This window comes from Armigeres subalbatus, chromosome 3 (assembly GCF_024139115.2).
Source record: "Armigeres subalbatus isolate Guangzhou_Male chromosome 3, GZ_Asu_2, whole genome shotgun sequence".
Classification (NCBI taxonomy): Eukaryota; Metazoa; Arthropoda; class Insecta; order Diptera; family Culicidae; genus Armigeres; species Armigeres subalbatus.
Window position 1 is genome coordinate 135,600,560 of NC_085141.1, and position 20,107 is coordinate 135,620,666.

Genomic DNA, 20,107 nt, shown 5'->3' on the forward strand with positions numbered 1-20,107 from the left:
AATGGTGCTCCAGGTGTGTTTTACGATAGTGACGAAATTTTGAGGAAGCAATGGCGGTACGCGCAACTGCTGGTTGATCGTTTTTGGAGTCGCTGGGTCCGGGAATATTTGTCAACGCTGCAGTCTCGAACTAAGTGGAAAGCAGCAGTCGACAACGTGAAAGTTGGAGACTTGGTGAAGATAACTGAACCGAAGGTTTCTCGAGGAGAATGGCCATTAGGACGTGTTGTAAAGGTGTACACTGGAGAGGATGAACTTGTTCGCTATGCTGATGTTCGTACTCAGAATTCAACACTGCGTCGACCAGTAACTAAGCTAGCAGTTATTGAGGGTTTAGATTAGTTAGTTGCCCCTGGACAAAATGAGGGGGAGAAAATGTAAGGAGCTACGTCACAGAAAAAGAGAATTTGCCTACCCTATATTTGTAACCCTTTTAAAAAAGAGATGTAGAACGGAAGAGGAAATAAAAAGTCAGTTCTTGTTTGAAGGCCAATGAAACGAGTTGTATTTTCTTGACTCGCTTTCCCGAGTTCTCGGTCCGATTCCCCGGGTTCGCGTTTTGATATTGACCTCCCGGCATTGTGACAATTTAAGAATTTACACAATGTATGATGACTTCAGCAAAAGGAATTGTGAACCTTGAGCTACAAGAAGGACCCATCGAAGTGAAGGAGGTTCTACATGTTCCGGATTTGGCAACAAACCTACTATCGGTCAGTAAGATTTGTCGAAAGGGATCAACGGTAACATTCACTGCCGATTCTTGTAAAGTTTTTGATGAATATGGAGAGGTGATTGCTTCCGGGACCGAGGTAGATGGTCTATATAGACTCAACTGCGTTAAACCGTTGTTATTGACTGTGTGACTTGTGCCACAGGTAAGCAAGCTCGTGATCCGTTTTATTCCAGCACAAGTCGAGCTGAAGGATTGTTGGATTTGGTACATACGGATCTCTGTGGGCCAATCGAAGAACCATCGCTTGGTGGAAGCCGTTACTTTCTTACATTCGTGGACGATGCCAGTCGCAAGGTTTTTGTGTATTTCTTGAAGTCAAAGAGCAGCGTCAAATATGTATTCTCGAGCTTCAAGAACATGGTTGAACGGCAGACAGGAAGAAATTTGAAAGTTCTAAGGTCGGACAATGGTTCAGAGTATATAAACTCAATGATGGAAGCAAGCCCTCCTTAGCCGTGCGGTAAGACGCGCGGCTACAAAGCAAGACCATGCTGAGGGTGGCTGGGTTCGATTCCCGGTGCCAGTCTAGGCAATTTTCGGATTGGAAATTGTCTCGACTTCCCTGGGCATAAAAGTATCATCGTGCTAGCCTCATGATATACGAATGCAAAAATGGTAACCTGGCTTAGAAACCTCGCAGTTAATAACTGTGGAAGTGCTTAGCGAACACTAAGCTGCGAGGCGGCTCTGTCCCAGTGTGGGGATGTAATGCCAATAAGAAGAAGAAGAAGAAGAAGATGGAAGCAAGCATGAGAAAAGACGGCATAATTCATCAAACCACTTGTCCATATACTCCACAACAAAATAGGGTGGCTGAACGCTTGAGTCGAACGCTCGTAGAAAAAGCAAGATGCATGCTGAATGATTCGAAGCTTCCGAAAAAGTTCTGGGCAGAGGCAGTGTCAACCGAAGCGTATCTTGTAAATAGGAATCCCACACGGTCATTGGAATCATTGACGCCAGAAGAAGCGTGGAGTGGCAGAAAACCAATGCTTCAACATCTCAAGATTTTTAATTCCAAGGCAATGGTTCATATTCCCAAACAGAAAAGACAGAAGTTTGATCTGAAAGCTACTGAAGGAATTTTTGTCGGATATGCGGAAAAATCAAAGGGCTACCGAATATTCAAACTAGATGATGATACCACAGACAAACAGACGTAACAGTTTGAACATTTTTCAGAAAAATCCATCGTCCAACTCCTCTACCACCATCTTGCGAGCATGTTGCACGAAACAAGGTTTCGTATGACATTGTCACCAGAAGGCGCTGGAGTGAAATGTCAAACTCGAAGGATTACGACGCTAGCGCCTCTAGTTGTGAAACGCGCAATCGATCAAATTCAAATTGGTCGTTGAAGTCATGGTCGGTGGAAATTTCTCTAGTGTTACGTCTGTTTGTCTGTGATGATACTATCATAACAAGTCGTGACGTAAGGTTTATCAATGAAGGGAAATCCTTGGCGTGTAGCGAACTGCAAAGCAAAGAAGTCGATTTCATGGAGCTTAATTCGTGGATTGAAATTGCTGAACAAAACGAAATGGTTTCCAGTGTGCAAAGCAACATTAATCTGAATCCTCCTACTGAAGATGTTGAAATATATTCCTTACATCAGAATGCCGATTCTAGCGAAGATGAGCTCGTTGATGCAGATCAGAATGTTGCGCTCCCACCGCAAACAACAAGACTGGCTGATGATCAGCAATTGTCGAAGCACAGCGGTCGGGAGCGCCGATTCCCAGGCAAGTACAGCGATTATGTTTGTTTTAGTTCTATTGCTGGCTCTGATGATTTCCCACAGAACGATTCCGCAAATATTATGAGTGATCCATCGAACTATAGAGAAGCAGTCAATCGATCGGATCATGACAGTTGGATTGGGGCAATGAATGAAGAAATTAAGGCACTGAATGGCAATAACACGTGGGAGCTGACTACCCGAGCAAAGCTTGAGAGCAAATCGATAACTAATTTTGCTGTTGTGAAATCGCCTAATTTTGATAACTCAGGTTGATATCCTTTTGGTCGTTTTAACGGTTAAAAGATCAAAATCTACAGCAGAAAAATATTACTGTGACATCAAATCGAAAACTATTCCTGCTATCGATGAGAGCAAATCGAAAACTATTTTTGATATTGGTTCCGATAACAAAATAAGTACACAGTTTGATGTCAGATCATACAATTTAGAAATCAACAGCAAAATGAGATCAAAATATGTGATCAGTCATGATGATTCATATTTGAAAACAAATTATGATTTCGATTTGATATCAATATCGAAATATGTTTTCTATATGCTCTCATTGTGTTTTCAGACTTTGCTCGGGTATGCTGTCTTTATGTTTTCAGACTTTGCTCGGGTAACTTGCCAGAAGGAAGGAAGGCTATACGCAACAAATGGATATACAAGACCAAACGAAATACAGATGGTGACGTTATTCGTTATGAGGCCAGGCTTGTGGTGAAGGGCTGCTCACAACGTCCTGGCATAGATTATGCAGAGGTGTATTCCCCGGTTGTGAGATACTCAACTATTCGTTACCTGATGGCTCTCGCAGTGCAGCACGATCTTGAAATAGAACAAATGGATGCTGTTACAGCGTTTCTTCAAACAGACCTGAAGGAAGAAAGTATTTTCATGGAACAACCAGAAGGTTATGTGAAGGATCCTACTAAAGTTTGCAAGTTGAAGAAAGCTTTGTATGGCCTAAAACAATCAAGTAGGGCATGGAACCGACAGCTAGATGAAGCAATGCAACAGTTTGGACTTTCTCGCTCCAAAGTCGACCCGTGTCTATACTACAAAGTTCACAAGCAAGAGATGATTTTTGTTACAATTTACGTTGATGATTTGCTGATAATTACTAACAACTTGAAACTGAAGAAGCAACTTAAAGAATTCCTGAACAATCGCTTTCAGATGAAGGATCTCGGGGAAGCTGAATTGTGTCTAGGCCTGCAAATCGTTCGTGATAGGACGAAAGGAATATTACGGCTCAACCAAAAACATTATATTGAGGATGTGTTGAAACGATTCAATTTGGATAACTGTAGACCTGTGGCAACTCCAGCTGATCCAGGAAGTAAATTGGATGATTCCATGGTTGCAAAAACGGCGGATGAGATTCAACAAATGAAGAATGTTCCATATAAAGAGGCAGTAGGATGTTTAACTTATTTGGCTCATGGCACGCGACCAGATATTTTGTTGGCAGTAAACAAGATCAGTCAGTTCAATAGTAATCCAGGTCATCGTCACTGGGAAGCTGTGAAACGAATCATGCGATACGAACTTCGCATTACAGCCTGGAATACAATAAAGAAGGTAATCAGTTGTTTACTGGATATACAGACGCGGATTGGGGAGGAGATCCATCCAGCAGAAAGTCGACTACAGGTTATATTTTCAAAATGATGGGAGGAGCAGTTTCCTGGAATGTTAAAAGGCAGACGTCAGTTGCGTTATCATCATGCGAGGCAGAGTACGTAGCGCTTTCTCGCACGATACAAGAAGCTCTATGGTAGAAACAGTTATTACAGGAGATAAAAAGCCAGCGGTCAATTCCAATTTTCTGTGATAACCAATCCGCGATGTGTATTGCTGAAAACGAAGGATTCAACCCCAAGACCAAGCATATTTCAATACGGTATCATTTTGTCAAGGACAGTTTGGAAAACGGAAATGTTGAGCTAGACTACATCCCATCACATCAACAACCAGCAGATGGTTTCACCAAGATTCTTTCCAAGCAGAAGTATGAGATTTTCCGGACGTATTTGGGGATAGTAAACTAAGGAGGAGTGTTGAGATAACTGAGTAACCTTTGTAGTTTACTAATGTATATAGCTAGCCCTAGCAACTTGGTTGTTTACTATGTATAAGCAGTTCCAATAAATTTTCATTCCAACTTCAAGCTTACACCAGACCAGACGTTCTTTCACTAACTCACAAGTGGCTCTCACATTCCTAGAAAAGAAAATTAATTGATTATTTGTCGAAAATACATGGAGAAAAATACAAATACATGGAGAATAACAAATCAGAAAATCTTTAAAACTGGTTTGTTTGATACCGCATGAGAGCCAATGTTTTTGCCTACATTTTTTTTTCTTTATTTGAGTGATTTTTAAGTAAAGTATAAAGTTCATCACTTAGTTTTTGCCTACATTGTTTTAAAGTGTAAATATTTTCTACCTTTTGAATGTCAAAAAGGCACTCAATAGGCCGCCATTATCGAGCGCAAAATACTAGATGCAAAATATGATTTAATGCTTATCAAAGATGTTGTGGTCTTCAAGATAATTCCGAAGCAAGTGTCGTAGCCGAACAAAACTATCAGCGGAATCCACTCGCGTAGGACGCAGAAACCAAATTCACGTGTTTCCGCTCTAAGAAAAGAAATTAAATGTAGCTAATTAATTTCACTGTGAATATTTAAAATGGTCCTAAAATATTCTTTGAAGTCATATAAAATGTGTAGTTGGTCAAGATTTTCATTAAAACCCAGTTTAATCCACCTAGTGGTGATGGCGCCTTTCTCGCGCAAAAAGGTAATAAATGTAGCCTTTACGCTTACACCTCGATGATGTACAAGAAAAGCAAAACAGTTACACCGTCTAATGTTATGATAGAAAATTTACACTAGTAGACGACAGATGGCGCTGCCAAAAGTTTCTCGAATTTCCTATGTTCGAATTTTGACTTTCGGACAATTTCATAGTACTATGAAACTGAACGAAGAGCATACTTACGCCTAAATGCGTACAACACGAGCATCTTTATAGTACGATGAAACTCTTAATGCGAGCAAGTCACGGATAAACTTTAAGAATATTCATAGATGCAAGGCATTTTTCATAACACATTATTGTTCTATGTGACTATGTCTCATCACTATTTTAATATTATCTATTTTTTGCAATTTGCAATTATTATGAAATTCAATAGTGATCAACAGCGTTTTAGTCTCTGTCGGATGCAACTTGTTGCAAGAAAATCGGTTAAGAGTTTCTATGTGAAAATTTGGCTAATGTTTTTATGGCATTTTGTGCACACACACACGCACACACATACACACACACACACGCACACACGTACAGACAGACATTTGTTCAGCTCATCGAGCTGAGTCGAATGGTATATAACACTATGGGTCTCCGGGACTTCTAACCAAAGTGCGAATTTGGAGTGAAATGATAGCCTTTCGGTACAACTTAGTTGTACGAGAAAGGCTTTTATGGCATTTTGTGCACACACACACGCACACACATACACACACACACACGCACACACGGACAGACAGACATTTGTTCAGCTCTTCGAGCTGAGTCGAATGGTATATAACACTATGGGTCTCCGGGACTTCTATCAAAAGTTCGAATTTGGAGTGAAATGATAGCCTTTCGGTACAACTTAGTTGTACGAGAAAGGCAAAAATGTTTAAATTCATGTGTATTTCAGATTCATTTTATTTTTATAACATTTTTTAGTGTCAAAAGCGAAAAAAAGCATAATAGCATAATAAGGGGTGCTCTTTTTGCCCCGGGTGGCGATCTTGCCCCGTCCTCCCCTAATAATGATTTATGAAAAAATATTATTTTAACTGTAGACGTTAGAGAACAACTAAGCAATTAGGTGTTCATTTTTGGCATGACGAAAACAATCGTTTGGATATCATCAAAAATCTCTTCTTTTATTTTCAATATTTAACACTAGAGCAAACATTTCCATACTGCTTTCTAGGAAACATAATCCGCTGACTTGCAAAATAGCTTAGAAAGCACCCATCAACCAACACTTGTAATGCAATACCAATTAATATTGAAATTTACAAACAAGTCTCGTCAACAGCTACCGCCAACTATTGCAACGCCACGATGCTGCAATCACACACTTTTACTCTATGCTTTACGTGTACATTCGCTAGATGGCGGACAGGTCGGCGCGACCACAGTCGTGAGCTCGTCGCGTCTCGACAATGAGCTAACAACGAATAAAGACAACTTTCTGCTTCAATGCATTCATAATTCCTCAAGATAATCTGACTCAGCTGAACCAAATAAGATGTCCGTGGATATTAATTTATTGTAAATTATAAATGAAATCGATCCAAATGAAATCAAATTGTCTAGATTAGGAATTTTGCAATGAGAGGAAAACTTGGAAATTACTTAAATGAGTAATCTAGTTATTAAGAATTGCACCCTGAGGTCAAAACAACAGCTCAGAGAACGGAGAACTCGCCGACCCCCCTCTCCTCCGCGGAAGATTACAACAAAAAAGTGAAATCCGACATTAAAATAACGGGACTAGCAGCATCTCTCGACTGGTTCACGCAAATTTGTGCGCGACAAGTTGCCTCTTCTCCGGGACTGCTTGAGCCACCGTCTCGGCAGCCACTTGCTAATGGGAGTGTTGATGACGTGCATCAGCGACCAGAGCGATCGACATGAAACTGAGTAGCGCAAGGAAATTAAACGAGAAAGCCGTAACAAAAACACTTACCATATAAATGATGAAGGGAAGAAACAACAGGAACAGCCAGATGTACAGATGGACAGCATTGCAGAACACATTCTGGTGGACGTCATAGAACCACCCGCCGGTCAAGCTGGCCAGTACTCCTTGTCGCAGTATTTCCAAGGTTTGCGACCCCATTGCCGAAGGTTCATTTCATAATAGCCCCTCGTACCCCGCGTTGCGAAACTGCCAAACTTCTTCCTACGCAATGCCTTTGAGCACTAATCCAGGACAGGAAATCGCACCACCACGGCTGTGGGACTTATCAAAACACAGTTTATCACACAAATCCCCCCTCTCCGACCAATCACGACCCGGAAACTATATTACTCGAGCCAAGCAGCCACTTTTCAAAATAAGCTAGAAACTACTTTCAAACCCATTTTTTTCTCGTCGCCTTCCTTCTTTTCTGGGGGGCTCCGCACTGGTGCTACTTTTACAAGTGGAGGAGTCAGCGAAAACTTTCCTTCACTTCTTCGATCCGATTTGAATCACACTATTTCGCACTAGATTCCACGAACTTCGTCACTTTTTCCGCATCAAATGCGAGCCACGACCGTTGCGTAAAGATTTCGCGTAACATTAATCTCATACAGCGGAATATTTTAATCAAATTTGCACGATTTTTACGTCCTACAAACGAAACTACTTCTATCCACTTTATGATTTTCTAAGATTTTTTCCTCTTCTTTTTCGCCTTGAAGGCTGTTTTGACAGTAAAAACGCAAAGGTTTGCGTTCAGCACATCGCCGCACAGTGCTGAACATCATTTTGGTTACAGCTCGTACATTACAGTACATTACAGCTCCAATGGATCAATCAAGGTATTGACGCATTTGCCCAAAAGTACACGCGGCGCTCCCCAAAGGAAACGACGCACCGCGTTTTTTGCTGCCCGTATACACGGTTAGAAAAAAGTACCTAATTTTAGGTACTTTTTTTCTCTTGCATCTCCCTCCCTCTTCCTTTTGTTGTCATAAAATGAAGAGCAAAACCACTCAACAAGGGCATTAAAGTATGGGAACCCAACGTTGAGTAATCTCATGTTTACAAAAGTTGAGTGAAATTTACCTAACTTTTGGTTAGTTTCTATTTAAAATTAAGTATATTTTACTGAATATTAAGTGAATTTTATTTAATTTCAAGAAAAAATTACTTAATTTTGGGTTCCCACACTGAACCCCCGATTTGAGTGAAAAGTACCTAATATTAAGTACTTTTTTCTAACCGTGTACTCGATTCTTATGGGGAGATAACATTGCGGCGTTTCCTAGGGTGCGGTTGTTTCTTTAGAATGTGGAACGCCGCGTGGAATCTTGTGCAAATGCGCTTTTGGAAACATTACAACAGTCGCGCAGTGTATCGTATTGATAGCACCCTACAATAACTCATTTTGCACTCACCGCATCAAAACAACAGCGGCACTGTATACGCATATTTCTATTCGTGTTGTTTTGACAGAACATGTCTACGGTGGCTCGATCTGTTCGTTTCATAGCGGCAGTTTTTGCTTATTGATTGATCCATTCGCGAAGTCGAAACAAACTGATGCTCTTCCCTCCTATGGGAAACCCCATTGCTATCTGTCAGAGTTTGAGTGAAACATGGCCGCCATCTCCTCCTCTCTGTTGCTCTACTGTAAAAACCCATAAAGAACTGTCATTGTTTGTGTAAAGAATTTTGCTTCGACTTCGCGAAAAGATATTAAAATTCCGTTTTTCAATTGAATAATTTTTACACTACTAAAAATCCACACATATTTATTGGCAAAAATCCATAGATTTAACTTGTGATGTACATCAACGCACACATAACCATTCTCCACGCGAACTACTAATAAAATATATATCCAAATAAACTTTATGTGTGGTCTCAAATTAGCAATTATTTAATTTATGTGTGGTTCTATTTTGATTATATTAGGGTGTGTTCTGTGTGGTTATGAAGCACTGCACGGACTGCTTTGTCTCTTTCTCGCTGCAAAGAAATTAGGAAACAACAAGGCCAGTAAACGTCAAAATTCATGAGGAACGAAAGAGAGAGATGTTTCCGTGCAGTGCCCTATATCGATTTATTTTAGGAAATTTATAACGGCGATAGATATATCTTATATACACTGAAAACCAAAACTACCCAAAAGTGGGTTGTTTGCACTCAAAACCGTGGTTTGGGCCAATAACCCAAATTTGAGTAAAATGACTTTTCTGGCACTAGGTAGTTTGCCTTTAATCCCATGTAAACAATTTACCCAAAGCTGAGTTTAATTTATCCAAAGCGGACCTTGATCAACCCAAAATAGAGAATATTGAATTTACTCAAATTTGGGTTATTGGGCTGAGCAACCTCGGTGAGGTGTTTGCATCTTGCTCTAGTTTTGATAGCAATCATGGGAAAGAAAGGGAAAACTACCCAAATTTGGGTAAATTTTTTCTGCGATATTCTCAATAGTGCGTATATTGAACTCAAAGTTTGGGTTGATTTATCTGTCCGTGTAGATATTTTTGGCAGTGTACGACTGCCTCTACAATCCCAGCAAACAAAATGTGAGTCGTAAGCCATTCGTTAGGCACTAGTGAGTGGCTGAAAATTGAAAAAAAAAAACAAACGTTTGATCGAAGCGTTTGAACCTTGTTGATATTGTTTTTATTATTTCTCCACCGATGCACCAGACGTTAGTACTTGCAAGAAAAAACATGTCGTCGCGTCGGTGAAATTGTTATCTTTTTAAAATAAAGTTCTCTAGAACAAAATATTATTCAAAAAGTCGCGAGTTGTGTCGAAAAAGTATGTTCATACGCGAGTTCAATGGATACCGATAAAATAATTAGCTCGGAATAGTCGGGTTCGTGGTCGCGACTTGCAAATCCGGACGTCGTCATTGAAAAGTAGTTTTTACCAGTCTCGTTCCACTCGCGCTTCAGCTTCAAACATATCTGAAAACTTATCTCAATTTTTTGAATATTTTCCAAAAATGTATCTATCATACAGTTCGGAACTTTTTCCGTATCATACATCAATCAGATTTTAATTACATTTTGTCTAGAATTTATTATAAGCATTTTAAAATGATCTCCCTATGCTGAGCTGTAGGATCTGTCAAAGTTAACACCGTCGTGTGTCTTCTTCTTATTTTCACTTGGATTCGTCTATACAGTAGCCGTTCGATAACTGCAAAATGTTTACTTTTCAGTTAACGAATGCCGTTCGATAACTGCAACGCATTTTAGACGTCAAACGGTTGTCAATCGACGTCAGGATGCAATAAAAATGCATCTAAATGTACAGCGCAATGCAGCTGTCATTGAGTTTGACATCAGTTTGAAGTTTAGCGGTCCGATAACTGCAAAACAGTTGCAATTATCGAATTGCAGTTGAAAAGCATTGCAGTTAAATGACCTGCAGTTATCGAACGTCTACTGTAATAACTAAATTATTGAAATTCAGCGCTTCAAAAAAAGTTTTTTATTATTCAGATATTCGAAGTTGTTGAAACAGTGGCCCATGGTCACTTCCAATAATGGTAGTCATGAAAACTTATATAATTTTTTTTTTTGACAAAAAAAGTATAAAATTTACGTGCCTCTATGAACTGATCATTCAAAGGCCAAAAGGGTGCCGCAGTGTGCCACATCGAGGGCCACAATTGTGAATCGAATCCTGGAAATGTGTGCTTGGAACAGTGCACTCAGCGTCCCACCCCTTGGATGGTAAACATGTTTCTTATATCCACACTAACATAAATAAAATGCGTAACGCATATATGCGTTATAAATAACTTCATAACAGATGAAGGGTGTGTTATGAAGTTTATGTTTGCACACATACAAATGATATTTTGAAAACCTAATGAATCGTATGTGTGTTAAGTAAATAAATTAGGGTAAAGTGCCCAATAGTAGACCCCCAACCAATAGTGGACCCCATAGCCATTTTTACATTATTACAACATAATGTAACCATTTTGCTATGGAATTCCATCGGGAGAACCTACCTTACAGTCCTATGGTTTGATTACATGCATTGGAAATGCTATGGAAAGTAAAATCAGAGGATTTTTTACAATTCGATAAAAAATAAACACGAGAGTGTCCATTATAGGAATATTTTGGGGGTTCATAATAGGGAAGAAGAACGTCCCGAAACGGAACATAAAAATCAAATGAAGTGTCGACTATAGGGAAGCAAATTACTGTTATGGACCCCCAGGAGGTCTACTATAGGGCGAATTCAGGCAGACTTTAAAATGTTAATTTAAACGAATAACGTCGTGTATTTGAGAGTTTTATGTATGTATCGTGAAGAAGAGATGCAGAACTTGGTATTAGATCCCGCATAATAAAAAAAACAACATGTTATATGGTCAGAATCATTATTACGATGTAAGATATAGCTTCACAGTTTACGTTGCGGCTATCGAATACTTTTCGATCGATTCAACCATAACTGCTCGACATCATCACTAAATGTCAACATATAACATGCTGTCTCTAAAATCAAGACAAAATTTTCAAAACGACTTATCTGCTTTTGTAAACAAAGATTCAAACGACGATTTGAGGAATCTGATAGCTTTCCCACGCAAACCAACACCATTAACAGGTAGCGGAAGCCTTCACCTACCTATTGATGGTGTTAGTTTGCGTGGGAGAGCTATCAGATTCGTCAAATCGTCGTTTGAATCTTTGTTTACAAAAGCAGATAAGTCGTTTTGAAAATTTTGTCTTGAAACGTTCTTTATTCCCTGCATTATATGTCAACATTTTATCATACTGTTGAGCGAAAATTTTGCACGCGAAAACAGACGATTTTTTATGGTGACATAACTTAACAACCCATTCAACTTGTTATTTGTCAAATAACCGTACCACAAACTGTTAAAACTTTATATGAGATTGTTCATTTACAGTTGTCAACAGTAAAGGCTACCTTACACCTCGGGAAAATTTTCCGCCGGATTTTGAACCCCGTGCATTTTAAATGGGGCCGGGATTTTGATTTTCCGTGTCCGAATTCCAAAAACATCGCATATGCAAAAATGCATGGGGAAAAAATCCGTGGACCAAATTCCCGAGGTGTGAGGCTACCTTAAAGGATACTGTTGTCGACCGCACGGGAAAATATCCATGTACAGTTTGTAATTATGCGGGATGTCAAGCAGAATTAATATGTTGAAAATTTCTACTTTTTATGGCAGGAGGAGCAAAATTCCGCTACTAGGGGGTCTACTATTGGGCAATTTTTGCATTTTTATTAGCGTACACATTATATTTCGAGTGGAAAATGAGTATGAATGCAACTAAAATGCACTCGTTACGAGATTTCATGAGATTCAGCAGCTGATTGGAGTAGGAATGTATGTAAACCATCGTAAAGTCATGTAGTGTCTTTCGCATTTGTGCGCCTTCATGCAGCATGGAAAGAGAAATCCGAAGAGCGGGAAATGTTTGACAGCCAAGTAACTGCAAAATAATTTTGCTTATTGGATTGATATCAAAATATCCCGCTACTCGCTTGAGAGCACTAAAGCGGCTCTATCCGCAGCACCCAGCTGGTAACTAAAATATCTTTTGGGTTTACCTATATATTGCGATTTGCAAATAAAATTAGCATTGCAGACAACCTGCAAGCAACTTGCACAGGAACGAGCTGTCAAAATTCATGCTGATTCGTCTGTTTTAGGCGTGTTATTCATTGGATTCACGTTAGTTTTAGCTTGATGTATACATCAGAGCAGTGGTGCTATCATATTTTACTTACTTTTCAGGAGAAGTATGTCAATTGGCACTTTATTCAGTTTTATGATACTTTCCTGTAAAAAATTAACTTTCTATCACAATATCTTAAATGTGGAGTAAGAGCTCATTATATTTTGCTTAAATAGAATGACAAATCATAACGACTTCAATTATAACATAATCTTCTTAAAAGATAAAATAGCCAGCAACACTGTATGCAAGATCTTTTCTAGAGTACTTTTTGAATAGGTCGTAAGTAACAAAAATGGAAAATTCGAGCTAATTGCAACAATAGATAGAGCATACATAGTTCCATTATTGAAAAAAATATTGAGCTTTTCTTCAATTTCTTTATTTTATAATAATTCGAAAGAATTTCGACCTAAGTGACAATCCCTCCTGAACTAAAAAAATGATTATTTCGACCTTTTGCGGAAAAAGGTCATTACAGTGAACGTTCGCCCTCCTTAGCCGTGTGGTAAGACGCGTGGCTACAAAGCAAGACCATGCTGAGGGTGGCTGGGTTCGATTCCCGGTGCCGGTCTAGGCAATTTTCGGATTGGAAATTGTCTCGACTTCCCTGGGCATAAAAGTATCATCGTGCTAGCCTCATGATATACGAATGCAAAAATGGTAACCTGGCTTAGAAACCTCGCAGTTAATAACTGTGGAAGTGCTTAATGAACACTAAGCTGCGAGGCGGCTCTGTCCCAGTGTGGGGATGTAATGCCAATAAGAAGAAGAAGTGAACGTTCGCTAATTGGGGTTTTTCTAGTTGGGGCGTTTTTTAGTTGGGGGTTCGCTAATTGGGGCGAAACCCAATTAAAAAGCAGCTAAACGTCAGAATGTGATGTCAAAAACTCGTTGACATTTTGTTTCCGTGTTTGGCGGGATCGATATTTTCTGGCGCGTAAAATTTTCTTTTGTTCAATGCAAAAAGTAAACAACATTGACGCTTGTCAAATCGCCCCAATTAGCGAACGGCATTCGCTAGTTGGGGTGAGGTCGTGCCCCAATTAGCGAACGATCACTGTACTGAGAAAAATGAATGAATTTTAGATATCGTGTATTCGACCTTATGTCAAAAAAAAGTCGCATGAACGAAATCTGCCAAAATAACAAAATGTGTTCATAAGACCATTTGTTGTCGAATTTTGTTGTTGAATTTTTGAAAGAAAACTTCTAAATTTAATAATATCAGATATCAATCTTAAACATAAACTTTCAAGTTTGTTTCGTGGGAACAAGATATAGCTAGGTGAGTCTTTCTTTTATTTAAATAGAGAAACCTATTTTATTAAATGTATTCATTTATGTGCAGTACAATGGCTGGATGCATGTCAAGTAAAGCTCTCGATGTTCTGGAAGAACATTGCTATGCAACTTTGTCTTCGTCATTCCATAGAAGAAGTGGTAAGCAATACACGTGATTGTAATTCCTGTAATACTGTGCTGTAAATCAGCAACTTATCCAGTAAAATATTTTGTACTGAATAACCAGAAATCAATTACACCCAGTTGGAATTCGTTAATTTCTCGGCTAACCTGAACTTTCACAACTTTTTGAATACCACCCGAATTTTATTTGATTTTTTGTGTTCAAGATGCGCGGCTACAAAGCAAGACCATGCTGAGGGTGGCTGGGTTCGATTCCCAGTGCCGGTCTAGGCAATTTTTGGCTTGGAAATTGTCTCGACTTCCCTGGGCATAAAAGTATCATCGTGTTAGTACGAATGCAAAAATGGTAACTTGGCTTAGAAACCCCCTCAGTTCATAACTATGGAAGTGCTGAATGAACACCAAGCTGCTAGGCGGCTCTGTCCCAGTGTGGGATGTAATTTCAATGAAGAAGATGATTATTATCATTCTGACAGCTTAATTTTAATGATTTTCCAGTGATTTTGCAATAGCAGGGTATTTTGGCCCCGAAATCTAGAAACAAAAATACTTAAAAAAATATTCGCCAACGAACTGATGGCATCGCAATGAAGAAGAGTCGTAAGGGTCCGGTACACTAATTACGTAAGCATTTTTTCTGGGGTTTTCAATCCCCCTCCCCCTTGTAAGATTTTTCCCATGCAAATCATCATGGAGCGTAAGAAATAGGCAGACCCCCCTTCTCCAATAAGTGCTTACGTAATTAATGTACGACCCCTAAGTGCTGTTTGATGTAAATGTTTTTGAATTTAATTTGAACAATTTTGTTATTATTCGAGGATTTATGAGAAATTGAGGACAAACTTCGATGCAAAAAATGCAGGCAACCATCGAACTAAATTTTGAATATGTACTTATTAAATCGTATTTATTTTATTTTTATGCGAATGAATTACGAAAACTTTTTGCAAAACCAACATTAAGACTTGCGCGAAAATTGTATTAAGAAAAGAAAGCCCGGCAAAGCTTCAAAGTACTGTTCAAAATTCCTTTACTGAAACTCCAGGAAGAACCGAGAAGGAGAAACGTTTCCATAGCATTCTGTTTGGCTGAATCGCGAAATTGAATTTTGGTGTGAAAGCGTTCTCGATTAATAAACTATGATGAATATGAGGCATGAACCTCTCAGTCAAACCAAAATACATCTTGAGCCCCGGTTTTCCCGAAATTGGAGCTTTATGTAGCTTTAACTTTTATTTACAGAAATATTGAATTTCTCAATCGTTCTAAGCTGTATCTAATACAGTCTTTTAATTTCATTGTGATAGATCCTCCGTTTGAAGTCTTGGAAGTTAATAAAGACAAAGCTAATAGCAGAACTGAACCAGCCTGTGAGACAATTAATCCATTATTGACTCCAACACTGTACTCAATGAATCGATCGACGCCTATGGAATCAATTCGTTCAGGATGGAAAACATGTTCAAATCGAACAAACCCTTGGCTAAATCGTTCTACACCTCTTTATCATGACAAAGAAAATTCCAGACGTTTCAATCACTCTGGCAGCATTTTCGCAACAAGCTGCCTTTCAGAAGGAAATAGTGCGCTACAGTTGAACATGAGAAAATCTTGGTTGAAACGATCAACACCTCTTAATCAGCATGAAAGAGAAAATAGCAAAACGTTCAAGTTCGCCAGCAACTTGGAAAGGAGTTATAATTCAGAAGGAAAACCGACACATCTAGCGGAGACTCAGAAGAAGGCGTTAAAGCTACTTTCGACAGCACCTCCGAACTTTGAAGGTAAGTGGGACCTTTCGATCACAAACTCAGACAAACAGATATACCCGAGGAAATATCTTTGAAAATTTCAAGTATACTTTTACTTTTTACCAGCGATTTTTTTTTGTTTGATACATAAAAGATTATCTATCCGACAAAAATCACTATCGGCATCTGTAGTGGATGAAAGCAAACGTCGAAAGCAACCAAAATTCAGTGGCCGTTTAACCACCTAAGGCGGCGAACCATATCACCAATTCCTTTAACTTTTACTTAAAATTTATGGTTATTTTCCCATAGTGGTCAAAATTTTACTCAGAAGCCGACCAATTTGAGTTTTGGCAGATTGATAGTTATTTGTAACGGAATGGATTTAGCACCAAATTTCTCGCGAACCTTAAATAGATAAACTATGAAACATCTCAGAGTGCTATGTCTGTTTGTCTAAACGACTGAAAACTAATTTCGTTTGTCAATAAGTTAAACATATATTTTTCTTCAATAGGACATGCTGCAGCTTCGCACAGTACAGTATGGAATTTCCCGGAGATAAAATATGTGGTAGTCGAACAAACGAGTCGAACATTGAAACTACTATGCATCCGTCTTTCATCAATATAGTGACATCCACACCGCTTCCATGTCAGGAAAGGAATTTACGACGATTGCCTGCGTTCTCCGTAGAAACAAGTGCAGTAGAAAAAGAAGAAATGAAGCAGATTCAATCGAACGAAGCAATAGACGAAGAAGGGTTATCTTATCTATCAAGGAAACAGAATAGTACGCTAGAGTTGCGTTCGAACCATCATGGTAAGTGAGATCATATAACATCACTTTCTTTTACCAACGAAGTTCACGAGTTTGTACACCAAAGTGTTACGAAAAGGTTATAATATATTATGTTGTGGACTTTTATATACCTAATAATCAACTGAGGTTGATGATTAGAGAAGATGTCTGTGAGCAAATATTCACTAATTTTTTAGACACGTACCCTCAACCGGTTTGTTTGCAACAAGTTGGGACGGGGAGACCTGTCCCATAGTTTCCTACTAAAAATTGGACAGCATTATAGCCTCAAAAGTTATGCCCAAACATTTTTTTTTGTGATGCACGAGAAAGACGCTATTACCGTTAGGTGGATTAATCAGGGCTTTTTAAGCCTAAAAAGGTTGTCCAAATTGTACAGTGTCGTGTTTGTCACAGTTGTTCCAAATCGTCAAGCCTGTTTTCCCGGTTTACTATCCGGCAATGACATTGATATGAAAACTCAAGCTGCATATGCACACCCAAGTAACCATGAAGCTATATATGCTTGTAAAAAACACAGCCCCAAAAGTTGACTTAAAGTGGAAAAGGGCAATTATAAGACCGAATTAATGGTTCATTGCTTTGGCATGTTGAAATAAAGCACCAGTAATGTATCGCTGCATTCGTACTGCTGATTTAGAGTATCGTCTGACAGTTGATAAATAAATGCAACAACACATCATTAAAACAGATCTAATGCAATTAGCATTTAGCATGCCGATTTGTGATTGATATATGTGCAATATTGTAATGCTTGGTGTTACTTGGGCAACATGTAAAAGGTTCAATTTGAAAACATTCGACGTGACATCCTATAGAAGGAAAGTGATTACCTCCCATACCTTTTTCGAATTAAATCTTCCACATGTTTTTTTTTATTTTTAAATTTATTATTTTTAAATTTTTGTTTTGTTTCATTACAGGTCATGCTTCAGTTTCGCACAGCGCTATGTCATTAAAATATCCCGGTTATGCAAAGATTGGTAGTGTTCAAATACATGAGTCATTCATTGATACCACTATGCAACCGTCTTTCCACGATATTATAACATCCACACCTCTTCCTTGTCATAAGATAAGATCACGACAAACTCAATTACCGGCGTTCTGCGTAAAAAATATTGCCACAGGAAAGACGGTACACAACCCAATGAAACTAAAGGAAGGGATGTTCGATGAGAAATATGTTTCCGAAAAAGAATTGTTCAGCAGCGACGATGAAGATCCGGATTGGAAATTTGAGAATGATTCAGACAATTTAACAGATGAAAGCGAAGACGAAGTTACAGCCTTGAACGATCTATCTATATATGAGTATTTCCAAAAGTATAGAACTGTAGATGAGATTGATTCAGATGTCCCTGCTTCAGATGAATGCTTAGCAAAGATGTCCTCCATACAGACTGTGAATTCGGCTTGCGAATCTGAACCAGGTAATATTGATGATCTTTCTTATTTTTTCAAATTTTCTATGCCAGGGATTGAGTTTGATAATTTCTATGACGATAATGAACTGATTCGAGGGGTATAATTCATGATCATTTCATGGGGCCCTCCTTAGCCGTGCGGTAAGACGCGCGGCTACAAAGCAAGACCATGCTGAGGGTGGTTGGGTTCGATTCCCGGTGCCGGTCTAGGCAATTTTCGGATTGGAAATTGTCTCGACTTCCCTGGGCATAAAAGTATCATTGTGCTAGCCTCATGATATACAAATGCAAAAATGGTAACCTGGCTTACACGCTTAGATCAATTTACCTATTTATAGGTACTCGTTTCACCCATATTTGAGTAATGCGTAATTTACCTATATTATGGGTAAAATGTACCGCGAAAATCAGTGAATTTCACTCATATTACAAGAAAAGTTGCTTTACCAATATATGGGTAAATTAGGTTACCCATATATGGGTGAAAAAATGTAAGCGTTATTGTTCGACTCAGCCTCTATTTGACTGAAAGTTGAAAGCCATTTGTGGTTCCAAAGAAACAAGTATCGGTCGACTGGCCCAACATTAAAAGTGAGTAAATAAAAATTAATATAAATAATAATAAATATAATGTCGGTATTCTTTGCATCTAATTTATTAATAGATAATCAAAACCACGAACACAGCCGCATCTTCCGGAGCCCCGGGGCACCAAATCAACGATGGAGTGCATAAGCCAATCGCCTAGTCAGAAACCGCTGTATGCCTCTAGCATGGGACACGATAAGGCAAAAGCTCGTTTAACTGGTCCTGGAACATTGAAGGATTTAAATAGTTGCCGGGATACAGATCGACCCGAACGGTATGGACAGCCATCGAAGTCCGCTCCGTTACAGCAAATGGTGAGTTGAATTATGATCCTTGTATGTACACATAATGACTTTTCATTTTTCTACCAGCCTCAAGTGGGAGAGAGATCACAGGATCGGCTTCTGCGACTACCACAAAGTATGAAATCCAATTATTATCCTAAACAAAAAACAATCTAATCTCTTGTGAGCTGAAACTTCCGGACTTCCTGTGAGCTAAAATAATAAGTGCAGAAGGAAACCACCGTGTCGGTGTGCAACGTACCCTACCCTTCACATCAACAGGTATGTTAAATTATAATCTATAGATATACACAAACTCGCAATGACATATTTTTTCTCTTCCAATCATCCGTATAAACAGATACCTACAACCTACGCCCACATCACCCAAAGATATTTTTACCTCAGCAAACGGATTCGTCGTATCAAGCAGGAATTTCCGAATCGGACACGACGATTTTCTACAGGTGTCCCCGTCAGCTCCTTCTCTATCAAATATGGTACTACAAATCCGAACCAGATGGGTGGAAGCATTACCGCTGCACCATTACAGCATATTATTTTAGATAAAAGAATTTAATATGTATTTCAATAAATTCCAATGATTTGCGTATTGTTGTTTAAATTACTTTTGTTTTTATCATATAATAATCAACAAACAGCAATTAATCGACAAACGAAAACAATGATAATTCACTCAAATATGGGTGAAAATTACCTATAATAGGCTATCGCTCAGCTACCTAAATATGGGTAAAGTTGGTTTACTCATATATAGGTAAATGCCACTTCACCCATATCTAGGTATGTGCACTTTTTGGCGATTATAGGTACTCTTCACCC

At 38.8% G+C, this 20,107-nt stretch overlaps 1 protein-coding gene and 1 long non-coding RNA gene across 2 annotated transcripts in view; one reads left to right on the plus strand and one right to left on the minus strand.

Annotated features, from left to right (window-relative positions):
* The window catches only part of LOC134220174 (pecanex-like protein 1), a 54,278-nt gene extending 46,331 nt beyond the window's left edge, over positions 1-7,947 (minus strand). Inside the window, exon 1 of the mRNA XM_062699160.1 lies at positions 7,245-7,947. Within this exon, the coding sequence (XP_062555144.1) occupies positions 7,245-7,397 (153 nt within the window). The 5' untranslated portion in view covers positions 7,398-7,947. The remainder of the gene's footprint in view (positions 1-7,244) is intronic.
* Positions 7,948-18,841: 10,894 nt separating this feature from the next.
* LOC134220908 (uncharacterized) lies at positions 18,842-19,889 on the plus strand. The gene is made up of 4 exons (XR_009982098.1): positions 18,842-18,983; positions 19,057-19,294; positions 19,352-19,546; positions 19,626-19,889. It is a non-coding gene; the product is annotated as an uncharacterized LOC134220908 (long non-coding RNA).
* The last annotated feature ends 218 nt before the right edge of the window (positions 19,890-20,107 follow it).